This window comes from Hippocampus guttulatus, chromosome 8 (assembly GCF_054856545.1).
Source record: "Hippocampus guttulatus isolate MCC_2025c chromosome 8, RoL_Hgut_1.0, whole genome shotgun sequence".
Classification (NCBI taxonomy): domain Eukaryota; kingdom Metazoa; phylum Chordata; class Actinopteri; order Syngnathiformes; family Syngnathidae; genus Hippocampus; species Hippocampus guttulatus.
The window spans coordinates 19001024-19014612 of NC_141268.1; the positions used below are offsets into that span (position 1 = coordinate 19001024).

General features: G+C 43.0%; 2 protein-coding genes across 18 annotated transcripts in view; one reads left to right on the forward strand and one right to left on the reverse strand.

Moving 5' to 3' along the window:
* The window catches only part of cast (calpastatin), a 28800-nt gene extending 19615 nt beyond the window's left edge, over positions 1 to 9185 (forward strand). For 15 of the 16 annotated variants that reach the window (XM_086117041.1, XM_086117040.1, XM_086117052.1 and 12 more), the window contains 25 exons: positions 441 to 527; positions 963 to 1025; positions 1110 to 1229; positions 1616 to 1726; positions 2250 to 2351; positions 2449 to 2565; positions 3188 to 3262; positions 3351 to 3416; positions 3661 to 3765; positions 3844 to 3960; positions 4051 to 4125; positions 4644 to 4739; positions 4836 to 4889; positions 4971 to 5075; positions 5203 to 5319; positions 5462 to 5575; positions 5740 to 5847; positions 5951 to 6064; positions 6450 to 6542; positions 6617 to 6661; positions 6747 to 6854; positions 7556 to 7642; positions 7814 to 7843; positions 8062 to 8175; positions 8261 to 9185. In XM_086117041.1, coding sequence (XP_085973167.1) covers positions 441 to 527; positions 963 to 1025; positions 1110 to 1229; positions 1616 to 1726; positions 2250 to 2351; positions 2449 to 2565; positions 3188 to 3262; positions 3351 to 3416; positions 3661 to 3765; positions 3844 to 3960; positions 4051 to 4125; positions 4644 to 4739; positions 4836 to 4889; positions 4971 to 5075; positions 5203 to 5319; positions 5462 to 5575; positions 5740 to 5847; positions 5951 to 6064; positions 6450 to 6542; positions 6617 to 6661; positions 6747 to 6854; positions 7556 to 7642; positions 7814 to 7843; positions 8062 to 8160 — 2208 coding nt within the window. In that variant the 3' untranslated portion in view covers positions 8161 to 8175; positions 8261 to 9185. The remainder of the gene's footprint in view (positions 1 to 440; positions 528 to 962; positions 1026 to 1109; positions 1230 to 1615; positions 1727 to 2249; positions 2352 to 2448; positions 2566 to 3187; positions 3263 to 3350; positions 3417 to 3660; positions 3766 to 3843; positions 3961 to 4050; positions 4126 to 4643; positions 4740 to 4835; positions 4890 to 4970; positions 5076 to 5202; positions 5320 to 5461; positions 5576 to 5739; positions 5848 to 5950; positions 6065 to 6449; positions 6543 to 6616; positions 6662 to 6746; positions 6855 to 7555; positions 7643 to 7813; positions 7844 to 8061; positions 8176 to 8260) is intronic. The other variant, XM_086117042.1, reaches the window with a different exon arrangement.
* A 738-nt stretch (positions 9186 to 9923) lies between these two features.
* On the reverse strand, positions 9924 to 12032 carry cd8a (CD8a molecule). 2 transcript variants are annotated; one of them, XM_086117056.1, is made up of 6 exons: positions 11774 to 12027; positions 11360 to 11686; positions 11180 to 11260; positions 10977 to 11075; positions 10784 to 10823; positions 9924 to 10347 (listed from the first exon to the last, which is right to left on the reverse strand). In XM_086117056.1, the coding sequence occupies exons 1-6, from the start codon at positions 11820 to 11822 to the stop codon at positions 10293 to 10295; spliced, it is 651 nt and encodes a 216-aa protein (XP_085973182.1). In that variant the 5' UTR covers positions 11823 to 12027; the 3' UTR covers positions 9924 to 10292. The 2 variants fall into 2 exon arrangements, with proteins under 2 accessions (XP_085973182.1, XP_085973183.1); XM_086117057.1 differs by lacking the exon at positions 10977 to 11075 and having other exon boundaries at positions 11774 to 12032.
* Between the last annotated feature and the right edge of the window lie 1557 nt (positions 12033 to 13589).

Consider the following 13589-nt stretch of genomic DNA (forward strand, 5'->3'; position numbering starts at 1 on the left):
CAACCACATTCAAACAAAAGTATTAAAACACAGCTCCTAATCCATAAATTAATCAGTCAGGGGTTGACCTTTGTTATTTTGTGTTGCAAGGCTCTCCTTTTTTTTGGTCCCATGATCTTCCCCATTCATTTTCTTTCTCCTGTGTTTAGCTTTGGTGTTTTGAATGCTGCGCGCGTGTGAAGCAGTGTTATGTTACATGTGTAATTTCAGGTAGTTTATCTGATACTGCTTTGCCTCTTGATGGAATTTCATGGGTGTGTCTGTATTTTTCCTTCACTTCTGATCCCTGTGTGTGGTTTGAAGTTATTTTATTTTGTTTCTGTGTGTGGTCAGAAACGCCTCCTAGTGGAGAATTAAAATAACCTTCGGGTCATTCTTCTAAGCAGACTTTTAACTTTTGTCGTTGGAAGAAAATGGTGACACTCTGCATTTCTCCTCAGAAACCACTCAGCACCGACGAGGCCCTGAAGTCGCTTTCAGCGGGTTTCATGACATCAACTGTTCCAACTGCACCCAAAATGCACCAGGTCAAAGTCCACATCGACTAGCATTGCACTCCATCATGTTGAACATCCAAGCTGTCCACTGTAGTGACCGCTGTCCCTGAAAGGGTTGATAACAAAACGGTGACATCCCACGGCCCACATAAAAGTGACTTTTCACACCTTTGGAAAATCACTTGGTTTCGAGGGGGCGGTCCCCTTATGCAAATGAGCTACAGATGTTATTAGGAAAATATGCATATCACAAAAGATTTACTGGGTTGTTTGATTTCACACTTTAGGGATCCAACTATTTGGACACAAGATATTCAAAGTCAATTTTGCACATGCCCCTTTCATAGTACGGTAGAATGAATGCACCTCTTGGCATCTCCATCGATGAAAGTCCATCTCCAGAGCAGTGTGTACATTTAAGTTGTTTTGGATGTGTAAGGTGGTATTATATTTTGTAACCCACAGAAAAAAGACGCCGCCGCTGCCTCATCTGCTGCCCCTTGTTACGTTGCACCACCGCTTGTGAAGGTAGAGAAAGATGTTCCGATTCATTATTTGCATCACTGGTCTTGCCACGCATCTTCATTTCCTCCTGTCGGTGGTGTTTTGCAGAAAGTTGACATCCCTGCACCGGCTCCTTGCATAGCAGCTCAGCCTCCAGCTGACAAAAAAGCCAAGATGGAAGTTGATAACTTCTCGTTGGAAGCTTTAATTCCCCCTGCCCAATTCAAGGTACAAAAGCAATATGGTAACTCATCGTGCCACTGTGATAAAATCTAAGCTGGATGTTAAATTTGATTTTCTGACCCGGCCCCCTGCCCCCAAAAATGTCACGTACTTCTTCGGTTTTGTCAATGTAAAGGAATGTCAAAGCTTCAGTGAAAAAAATACAACTAAAGTCTGGGTGGCCACTGCTGTTCCACTCCATTCCTGTCGGTGGCAGTAAATGCATTACAAAATGGATTGCTGACTTCCAAACTAAAGAAGGAGATAAAGCTCCTGTTGTTTTGCTCGTAGGCCGGCCACCATTTCATGTTTGTTTGTTTTCACGTGAAATGGTCTCAAAGTCATGTTTGCAACTGTTGTGAATATGTTACCTTTTGTTTTCTGTTTTGTAGAAAACAGTGTGCGTGGGCCCTCCCCCTGCTGAAAAAGAAACCCTTGCGGAAAAAGCCTCTTCTGATTTTTCTCTGAAAGCTGAACTGGACACAAAGCCCAAGACGGATGAGGTCAGTGGCCTTTCAGTTACTTTCCCTGCACCCATTTTTCGCTACATAGTGCTAATTAGCTAACTTGATAGCCACTGGACAATTTTATGTGGCTCACTTTTAAACCGTAACATTTGACTCAGTTTATTGATCCGTGGCACTTTTGTATTTTACACTCTTAGACCAGTAAACCAGAATGGTAATGTGATCTTGTTTTGCACTTTACCTACTCTGCTTGAAATCTGGGCCTGTTTAGTTGAACACAAAGCTGATATTTTATGAACGGCAATGTAGGTTGGAAGAGCCATTTCATTATTCTGCCTGTCACCACCATATGTCGTGATATAGATTCTTCTAGTAGATTATTCGAGTATTTGTAGTAAATGAATACAAATTTTCAGCCCAAGTACCGGTAAGAGAAATTTCCCACGGCAGACCCGATGACCTCACAATACCGGTACATGAATGTTCACAGTGGACGGGAATCCGTGTTCTAGCGATATTACTTTCTAGTTTGAAACCGCGTGCTTTGTCGTCACCTCAGGGTGGTTCGATGTCTCTGGGTGCTCTCAGCGCTCTCGGAGACATGCTGGCAGCACCAGAACCCAAACCAGAACCCAAACTTAGACCGGAGGACATGGTCTCGGTAGGTGAACTTGTCACTGTCACACAAGCTTCCAAGGCTGTATCCGAACCACACACAGCGCCTTCTCAGAATACCAAATTCCATATTCACCTTGTAGGAGGATAAACACAAGGAGGAAGACGCCGTGCGTGTCGGAGAGAGGGAGGATTCAATTGCACCGGAGTACAGGTTTAATGAAGAGGAACTCAAGAAACTGCCTGCTCCCAAACCTCAGGTGCGACCGCATGACACTTATACTCCAAGGCCTGAGGGACAGGCGACATGGCCTTCACTTTTTGTTGTTGTTTTTAAACAAAAGTTATTTCTGATTTCATCAAATGCGCAATTGTGTACATTTAAGCACAAAATGTTTTTTAGCTTTTAGCCCACTTTTAGCCAATACATTTTTAATATGTTTATATTTTTATTCTTATATTATATTTTAATATTATATGAATTACTTTTTTAATATACTTATATTTATATTTTATATTTATTGATATACTTTTTGTCTTTGACTTTCTCCCTTTCATAATTTTGCTGCCGTAAATTGGGAATTTCTCCATTGTGAGACAAATAAAGCCTTTCTTATCTGGTCTTTTAAACCTTTTTGCAGTATGTTTGAACCACACTGCCAAGTCACAAACGTCTCTGCTTTTGAAAACGAACTCCGCTCCAACTCTGCTATGTTGTTCAAAAGTGCACTTCAGCAGGCGGATGTATTGAACAAAGGAAAAAGCAAAAAGAAACAATTTAAAAAGTCATTTGGACCAAAAAAAAAAAAAAAAAAGGCATTCGCCTTCCATGAATAACAACAACAGTACTAATTAATCTTTTCCAAACTGTGCATCACGCAGCCCACCTTGAACACTAACGAGGCACTGGATCTTCTCTCCGACGACTTCTTGACCTCCTCTGCTGCTCCTGCACAGGTTCATTGCACATATTGATTGGACAGACAGCAGTCGACGCAATAGGTCAAGCGATGCCTAACACGCTGTTTGTTTTCTACCGTCGTAGAAAGCCGAGGTCCCTGCGTTTGTTCCAACTGTCTCTGTGTGTCCTGCTCCACCCAAGCCTTCTCAGGTGAAAATTCGCCCCCCCCCCCTTCCATTATGTTGCACATACTATAAATTGCTGCTCCAAATTGTTCCCCCGGGGCGGTTTAATGACTTGCTCAATAGCAGTTTGAACTCGCCGACGGCCAGTTGCGACGTGCACATTTTGGGCTTCTGAACCCTCTGATCCAAAGCCCTTACGAATGAGCTCCCGCCGCTCCATCAAGTTCTCCATAAAACGATCCGAGTTTCATCTCTTGTTTTTTCCACAGGGTGGCGCCATGCCTCTGGATGCACTCAGCGCTTTGAGTGACACTCTACCGGTGGATGCACCAAAACCAGAACCCCCCAAGCTCAGACCCGAAGAGATCATCTCTGTAGGATCCCAACAGATCGCATCTTTTCCTGCGGTCAGACGCGACACACTTCACTGACGTTGATTCCTTTTACGATAGGAGAAAAAACACAAGGAGGACGAGGCCGTGCGGGTAGGAGAGAAGGAGGACTCGATCGCACCCGAGTACAGGTTCAATGAGGAGGAGCTTAAAAAATTACCTGCTCCCAAACCTCAGGTGAGACCGCGTCAACAGCATTTTTCAGGGTTTGATGTCATGCGGGAAGATGTTTCAGGTTCTTTTTTTTTTCCTTTGCGCTTCTTGCAGCCCACTTTGAATACGAATGAGGCTTTAGACCTTTTGTCTGGAGACTTCGCAAGCTCCTCAGCCGCCCCAGCGCAGGTAAACAATTGGCGCCGTCACGTACAGATGACTATTTTATATTTTTTATTTTATTTTTTAAATTCTCGATGGCTGTCGATGACGGTTTCGTGCTGCTTTTGAAGCAGCAATATGTTCCTCCAAAATCTGTACGTACATGACCGGTGCCCCCAAAGATGTGCAGATTGCCAACGGCATGGCCACTAATCCACCTCCATGGCATCACACATGCTGGCTTTTGAACTTTGCGCTGAATAACACATCTGGATGGCCCTTTTTCTATTTTGGATGAGAGGACATGATATCCAGAATTTCCACAAGCGATTTGAATTGTGGACTCGTCAGACCACAGCACACCGCCAGGGGCGTTTCTGGGTGTTTTGGATGTATGGCTTTTGATTTGCATTGTTGGGTTTTCAATTTGATTTGTAGACGTGGCGACAGACTCTGTTAGCTGACGACGGTTTTCCCTTTTTTTGATCGTGATCCGATTTTGATGGTTGCCTATTTCGTCAAAAAGTGGCCATTTGTGTTTCCAGACCAAAAAAACGTTGTCCGCTCAAGATCTTCTGACTTCAACCAAATCGTCCGCTGTTCACGCACCTCTTCCTCCTTTGATCAGAAAGGCACCCCAGGTAAAACCCGCAAATCATTTTGTGAGTCTTTGTCCACTCTCGAGGCCTCTGTCTTCAGTTCAGTAGTCCTAAACTCTTTGTCTTTTGTTTCCGCAGGTATCGGACTGCCCTCCAGTGTCTGCGCCACCAGCGAAGCCCAAGACCGATGAAGTAATCTCGAGCATCAAACATCACCTCGCTTACAACGGCCATCGTGAGAACTATCCTGAAGTTCCAGTCTTGTCTCCTCAGGGTGACTCCATGTCGCTGGATGCTCTCAGCGCTCTTGGTGACACGTTGGCAGCACCGGAACCGAGACCAGAACCCCCCAAACTTAGACCCGAGGACATTGTGTTGGTAAGAAATGCAAACCTGGGCTTACTACACAGGAATGAATGCAATGAAAACCTTTGTGAGTTCATTTTGGGCTAACAAACTCCCAGAAAACGCATTGTTTTGTTCGAACCGTTTTTTTTTTTAATAGGAGGATAAACACAAGGAAGAAGATGCGGTGCTTGTCGGAGAGAGGGAAGACTCAATTGCACCCAAATACAGATTTAATGAGGAAGAGCTCAAAAAACTGCCCGCTCCCAAACCTCAGGTAAGACCTGATGAGAATCCCTTTGAGTGTTTGATGGCGGCGATTGTTTTGGGTTTCCGCTTGAATCCCAACGACGACGATTCTTTTTCTCTTAATTCTGATGAGACTCCAAGTCTAATTGTCGCATCCTTTCTACCCGCAGCCCAAGATGAACACCAGTGAGGCCCTGGACCTTCTGTTGGGAGACTTCGCCACCTCCTCTGCCGCTCCTGCTGTCCACGCTCCCGTGGTCTCCTCCTCCGCCGCTCCTGCGCAGGTACGCTGTGTTCTGTTGTTGACAGGAACATTGGAATGGTGGTCTGCTACATTAGTTAGACGCTGCGTGATTTCAATCTACACTGTACATAAATGCATCGATAAAGCAGATCCACGTGAGGGACTGTGATAAAAACGTCCTTACTTGAAGCGTCTCTCCCGCAGTCCTCTGCAGACTTTGCTCTGGATGCCTTAGCGGGAGACTTTGTTTCATCCTCTGCTGCCCCCACAGTGAAATCTGCTGCTGGTGTCCCCACAGAAACTGCCTCCGAGGTAACAAAAACACACAAAAAAAGGCTGCACTACTTGTAAATTGCTTCATGTCGTCAGATTCCGAGTTATAATGTAACGATTTGTTATTGCGCCCGTTTTGTAGATGCCCTTTTCTCCCGGAGCAGACAGCGCCCTGGATGCTCTTTCAGAAACTCTCGTCACGGAAATTACACCCGCCCCTCAGCCAGCCCCCATTTCTGCCAAAGACCTTGTCAAGGTGGGCACCGACCGATAAAAGACCACTCGGAGAATTAGGGTTGTAACTGCTTAAATCAAGAGATTTGATCCAAATCAGGAGAAGGCGGGAGCAAACGTGATGATATGTAGACATCTCGATTCCTATTCTTTCATATAGAAGGTTGTCATTTTTATTTTAGTATTATTTTTATAGTCGCGTCACTGTCTGGATCGATGCAACTTTTTTGGAAGAATACTTAGCCGTCATTAAAACAAAACAAACAAACAAAAAAAAAAAAAAAGAAGCAGATCGTTGAATCAAAAACTGTAAGGCAAGTAGCACATGGATAAACCTGCAACGTCACGTTCAAAGTGCTCACCGGAAGTGTCATTTCTTTTTATCCTCGTGTGTGTTTGGTGTGCAGGAGAAGAAGGCCGTCGAAGAGAGGCTCGATAAAATGGGAGAGAGAGACGACACCCTTCCGCCCGAGTACAGACCCACCGAGGAGGATCTTAAGGTATCAAATAACGCTGCATTTATTCAAACGTTTCCTCAACGTCACGCGAATGTAATCAAATGTTCTTTTTCAAGAATATGGCCGAGGCGAAGGCGAGCGCGGGCGCCACACCGAAGACGGTGAGTCCCTCGCACGATACGACGATCACGCGTGTCGCGTGCGTATTTGAAATTTCACGTTCTATTCCTCGCTCCCCTGTTGAAGTTGATGGACGATAACACGGCCTTGGACTTGCTGTCCAGTGACTTCAACACATCGGTCTCATCGTCTGCGGAGCTGAGGCCTTCCGCGCTTGACTCGGAGGCCGTGAAGGTAACACCAAATTCAATTGCGTGAAAACAACAATTGCACTCGTAAAATGGCATTACCCTGAGCAAAATCATCTCGATTTGCTGTCAAAGTCAATATCTTTATCAGGATTTGTCACTGGAATGTAATGGAAATGACGCAAATGTTAGCCATGTTAAGGCACATATTTTACATTAAAGCTCACAGCACCCCACCAAACAAAAATGTCACAAAAAATAAATATACCGAAGGAAAAAAAAAAACAATTACCTCATCTCAATTCACTCAATATTTTACATTTAGTGTGAAATCTGAGCCCGTTTCACTCCACCCAAAGCTGTGACACTGTTGTTTGAATGAGGAGATCTGGCTGTGAAGTTCATTGTAACTTCTGCCATCTAGTGGAAGAACATGTCATTGTTTTGCCAGTCGCCATGCCATAGAACAGACAACTCATTTTTGTCTCGGGCCACTTCGGACTTACATGATTTGCTCTTGCCGGCCACGTAAAATGACGTGGTGGGCCAGATCTGGCCCCCAAGCCTTGGGTTTGACACCTGCGCCATAGACTGATAAAGATGCAGTCGCAAATAATTTACAATTTTTAAAATGTCTGGATTTTTCTGTATTTGTGGGTTTCTCTCATTTTCGAGGCCCTGTTCAGCCAGAGCGCGTTGTTCAACATTCGTGGACATTTTTAAATATGTCTTTGTTTTCTGCGGCAGCCCATGCCCCGTCCCGTTCTGGAGACGCTGGCTGACACCCTCCTTCCAGATGACCCAGCATTCAAGGCGAAGGCGGGCACAGCCAAGGTAAATAAACAGAAATGAGTTTACCGGTATGCGAGGTTTAAAACACATCATTTATTAGACATCCTGTTAATGAGTTGACATTAATATAAAACCACAACCCATGGAAGAAGCTCGTGACGCCCCCTCCTGAGGTTGCTTGACATGACTTAGATGTCAACTTTGTACCTACAGAGCAAGAGCAAGTCAAAGTCAAAATCTAAAGTAAGCAACGTGCCTGCTGCATGGTGACGTGCGCTACAATGCACACAATTCCACTTTGTCAGACTGTTCTTGCGCTTGACACCGCCGCACACGAGCTGCATGTACGCTTCACCTTATCCAAATGCACTAAAAGCCTGTTTGATGATCGTATGAAGAAGGTTCCCCCAAGTATCACTTGGGTTTTGTTTTGTTTTTTAAACTGACCCCTTGTGCTCCAGAAACAACATGCATCGGAGCCTCCTGCCGACAAGCAGCTCTCCGGCCAACAAAGCTCAGACGTCGTACCGACATCTGCACAGCAGGGAAGGAAGAGCTAGATGACCGGCTGTCAGGTTGGTGTTGACCTGCGTTTCGTAAGAATCAAATGAGCAAGAATCAAATACTGAAATCGATACATGTTTTGTGTTGCGGGTGCAGTTTGGACCTCCGGAAGCCTTTGAGGAAGCACTGGTGGTGGACCCTCGTCTCTGCATTGAGATTGTACTTTATTCAATCATCCAGGATGTACACGAGAGCTGAACGACAGCCTACACACACACACACACACACACACACGCACACGCACACACCCACACTAATTTACAAGCATGACTTTTTTGCTTGGTTTCCACTTGTAGTCAAAGATGAGGAGCTTTCGGTTTCTGCCTGTACTGTAGCAAGACATGCTGGAGGGGGGAAAAAAAAAAAAAACAGATGCGTTTGCTGGTCAATGTGGATAAGAATGTTGTTGTCCATGTCTTGGTTTCGCTCTCCTGCGCCACACTGGTTAACACAACGGCCGTGTGACCGTTGGCTTACACGAGCAGTGGCGAGCGAGTGTATAGTCTTTCGATGTTGTGCAATGCTTGATGCAAATCCAATTTGTTTTCCGATCGCCATGTGCTCAAGTGCCATGAAGACGCTTTGTCGGCCTATATTTTTGGACAAAACATAGAAACATGCAGAGGAGGCTTCATTCCGTGCAAATGCCATTCTGAGAAATAGCTGTAGGGTCTCTGGTATATAATTTGTAAAATAAAATGCTGGCGTCCACAATTGCACTTTGTAAACCAAGGTGGTGTTTAAAACAAACTGTAAAAAAAAAAAAAAAAGGATTTTACTCTATACAAGAAAACACTGTGTGACTTACAAAGGGCTTTGATACGTTAAGTAGATGTAAAGACATTTATTTTCTTCCTGGTTTTTTTTTTTTTTTTTTTGGATTGGGTGTCCAAGAGAGGTAAACTATTTTCAGTAGCCATCCATTTTCTAATGGGAATATTCATTACATCTAATAATCAGTAAATGTGTAGTTCATAATCCATTTGTGCCTAAAAAGAATTAAAAACAAACTACAAACTCAGTGAGGCAAAGTGCTGCAAAGAACATCTTTCGTGACTTTTTTTTTTTTTCTTAAAGGTGCAAGGGATCCGCGTGCGTATGTGTGTGTGCGTGCGTGCGTGCGCCAAACCTTCACAGGAACAAAAACTCCTGACTTGGTGGTTTTTCATGCTGCAAAACGGTAGAGCAGCCCACTTCCTGTTCACTTCGGGGGGCTTCAACACATCTATTTTGCTAAAACCATTGAATGTTTTATATAAATATATTTAGAGATAAAATATTTTCGCCAAGATCCTGAATGACTGATGGTGCAAATGAGTGGGTTTGTTGAAATTATAAATTTACAAGACAATGAACATAAATAAAGACGAATAATTAATGGGAATTCAAATGAGTGCTCTTTTCATTTATCATAGTACTCATTTGTGAATTCTAAAATAATGTGCGCGTAGCGCGCAAATGAGTGCTTCTGTTGAATTAAAAATTCGAATGACAAAAACATGCATCGATACAAACGGCTCATTTAAAATGTCTAAATGCTCTTTGATTTTAAATCCGACTATCGCAAACGTAAGAATTCTAAAATACCGTGCACTTAGATTTCAAACACATTAGTAATAACCTAGAATGAAAAGAAATCTACCAAAAAATGCAAGTAAAAATTCCTTACCAATTGGATATTTGTAAATCAAAAACAATAAACTTACAAAAACCAGTAATGATCTCCAATGTAAATCATTTTTCTAACAGTACTACTCTGTCCAAAATTATGAACATTTTATTCGAGAAACATCCAAACAAAAATGAAAAAAAAAAACCCCCATTCAAAACTTGACTGCAATCACTGGCTAAACATTCACCCGAATGACAAAATATTTTTTGGCGCTGTACATGTTGAACATTCATTAATAGGCTGACAACTCACTATGTTTACGGCAGCATATTGAATCCAAAAAATAAAAATGAATTCAGTTGATTCATTGCAAAAAAAAAAAGAAATGGGAACGTCTCATCTCCGCTCAAACTGAGGTACACTGAAGGGAGTTGTCAAAAGGGAGCGGTACTTCAGTGACATTTTGGGAAATATATAAAGTCAGCACGATAGAACGTTCACAGACGTGTACAATGATCAAGTGTGCTGCTGCTGCGGCTGTTGTTTCCCAGGAGCCATTTTCTTCAGCGGCCTGAGAACGACAGAAAAGCTTATTGATATGAAGACGTTCTTTTAAGTACTTTAGAGTACTAATAACTGTTTTTCAACTTCATTTCATCCTATTTGTCATGACAATTTTGAGTCATTCAAATTTCAAAAGCGGTATCAAAAATATATTTGAGAATCTTTTCAATTCCTAATTAGCATCAGAAGGAGCTATTCAATTTGACAATGTCATTTAGACTTTGGTGGATGAAATCCACCAAAGTATTATGTATTATTATTTCACAGCATATGAATTCACATTCCTGTTTAGTCCAAATATGAACAGTCTGCAATTTCAGCATCAGAATGCCATGTTAGGAGGACTTGAGCCAATGACCTCAGTCTGTCTAAGTTGTGGGCCACAGTTTAAATTATTATAATTATTACATAATTATTATGTTAAAAACAAAAAAACCACATACCTCTTTTTATAATGATGTGGGCACCTGCGTGTTCTCATGCCTTCAAAAAAAAAGAAGAAAAAAAACATTTAAACTGAAATAAGGTGAATATATTTCCAAATGTGTCAAGGAATAGAGCCAAAATTAAAATGGGATGTGATAGCCTCCTTGAGGACTGCCACTAAAGTCTTTGGCATATTCAAAAGGGACTTACGATTGCAGTACACTATGATAATGAGGATGAGCAGAAGCAGAAGGCCACAACTGCCAGCTAGTGGAATCAGTATGATGGGATTACATAATATGAACTCATCTGCCAAAAAAAAAGATAATTTATGATTATTGATTATTACGTCCCTGTATTTATTCACGCAGGATTGCAAGCTAGCACTCACAAGAGTGACATTACTAACGTACCTTGCATAGTCGCGTTCTCACATGAACAGGGTTTGGTGCTTGCAGATGGAATGTATGTGACTGGGGGGGGCGCAGCGTCATCTGCAAAAAAAAAAAAAGTTTTATATCACAAAACGGTGTCCCGACATGATCAATTAAATCATTTTAACGTGATTAAAAAACAAACAAAAAGAATCTTACCTCCCACCAATCGTGTGATGTCACCAAAATGCAATTTGTTGTTTTTCATAGATGCACAACTGTAAATGCCGCTGTCACGACCTTTGTTGAAGGACTTTATAATGAGGACGTTGTCGTGGATTTTCATGTCACTGAAGGTGGATGTGAAGGAGTTACTTTGAGACTTCACCAGGCCACTGGTCGCGAAAGTTGCCAGGAATTCAATGCCGGATTTGTCCATTAATCGAAACCACACAATTGTGGCGGTAACCTCAGGGGGCTTGCAATTCAATTCAACCTTCAGCCCTTCTTTGCTTTTCTCCACTGTAACAGCTCCTCCACTTAACTCTGGAAGACAAAACAAACGCGGGAATTGTCTCTCACCTCATTCACATGGCAGTAAGCATATTTTCAGGTCACATTTAAGGAACTTACTGCTGCAAAACAAGAGCGTTGCCAGGAGGCGAATCCACTGTCGATCCATTTTACGGTGCAGAACTGCTGAGGGGGTGTTGGTGATGTTCGGAGGGAGTCTGCTTGTGACAGAGGAAGTGCGATCCACGCCCCTCCTGAGGTGTCAAACGGCCTCACTGCAGTACATCGCATCGAGGTCGTGCTCCACATAATGCTTGAGGAGGAGCTCGCTGATCTGCACGTCACCCCTCTATGACTTGCTCACCATCCAGATCATTTGAATCAGGTACGATGTTGGGGGGGGGGGATCTAAAACCTGCTGGATAGGGGGCCCTCGAGGACCGGAATTGGTGACCCCACCCAGCTCTAAACTTTAAATCAATAAGAACCTTTCACAAATACGATTGCTTAGCTTCACGTTCGAAGTGGGGTTTTGCTCACAAGATTTGAATGTGGCCTCGCTGAATGCCAGCCCCTGAGTCTTGATGATGAAAGGCATGTGTGTCACTCGCCCGCGCAAGCGCGATCCTCAAGCATAGCCGCTCATCATGCCGTGCTGTTTATGAGAGTGTGCAGTCGTGATAAATAGTCACAGAGAATGCATATGCAGCTTTAAAAAAAATAAAAATACAAAAAATGGCGGTCCTAGCAAGATAGCACTGTAAACTGCCCACCGTTAACCACGGTATAATGATGGTCGTATGACTTAATCGTAATGGTGTGTTTCTACCAAACTAATTTTTGGTTTGAAGCTTGATTTTTGGGGGGGGGGGCGACTAAAAAAAAAGAACAGGGCAAAAATGAGAAACCTTGAGAGGGGGCCGCAGAAAGGGAGAATCCCCCTTTCAGGATGATCAGGCCGCAATGGCTGCTGAATGATTTTTCCAAATAGCAGTTTCTTGCAATTCAAATAACAGGCACAAGGTGGAGCCAGATTAGTTTTACTCGGTTGCCAATACTGTATTACATCAAACTGAGTTTTAACAATGGTTGGCATTTATAGTTAAGTATTTACCCAAAAAAAAGACAAATGTACATGTTGACCACCACCCTTTTAAATGCATTGTAAAATATTATGATCCGATTAAGTTACTATCAGATACATTTTTAAAAATTGTTCAACGTATTTTAGTGATTACGACATGCTTTCAAACTGAATTCAAATTATAACGTCTGCAAGTAGGGAAGCAGACCAGTCAAAACGTTTAATATTTATAATTTACTATGAACGCATTTCTGTGCAGACACACGCAAATCTCAGTGCTTCTTTGCGATTGAACACATCTGTAAAATACAGTGGCGCCGGAGAACCAGATGGAAATTTCCATTCCTGTTTCGCACGTATCTTCTCGAACACCTGCCCCATTTCCTCTTCGTTGATGAAAAGTAAAATATCAGCAAAATTGGTCTGGCCCCGCTCTGGGGCAGACACGGCACATACACTCGGCCCACATAACCTCAATGAATGACGGTCCTGCAGTGGCCCACGTCTGGCATCCATGATGTGGGCCGCATTCGGCCCAGATCTGAGCCGCATTGTAAAACCAAATCTGGCCCTACTCCGGCCCGACGCTGGGCCAGAACAGGTTCCTGATATCAGCCTGAATTCAACCTCAACTAAGCCACATCTTTCATGAGCCCCAAAAAAAAAGTCTCAAAAACGACTGTTATAAAAATATGTTTATTGTCATAATTTGTGAACCTCACATATAACTCCGCATACACTGGAAAAATGCACTTTTCTTTATTTAACAGTGAACACAAAGTCCAAATTGGAATGCATCTTACTCTTGAACGGTATTTTTCTGTCCATCAAATTGTTGCGCTCTCCATGTCC

Excerpts from the sequence above, each read along its gene's own strand:
- cd8a (XM_086117056.1), bottom strand. The coding sequence starts at position 11,822 with ATGGATCGACAGTGGATTCGCCTCCTGGCAACGCTCTTGTTTTGCAGC. Across the intron at positions 11,687-11,773 it reads AACGCTCTTGTTTTGCAGCA|AGTTAAGTGGAGGAGCTGTT; the intron begins GTAAGTTCCTTA and ends TTTGTCTTCCAG. Across the intron at positions 10,348-10,783 it reads CCACATCATTATAAAAAGAG|GCCGCTGAAGAAAATGGCTC; the intron begins GTATGTGGTTTT and ends TGTCGTTCTCAG.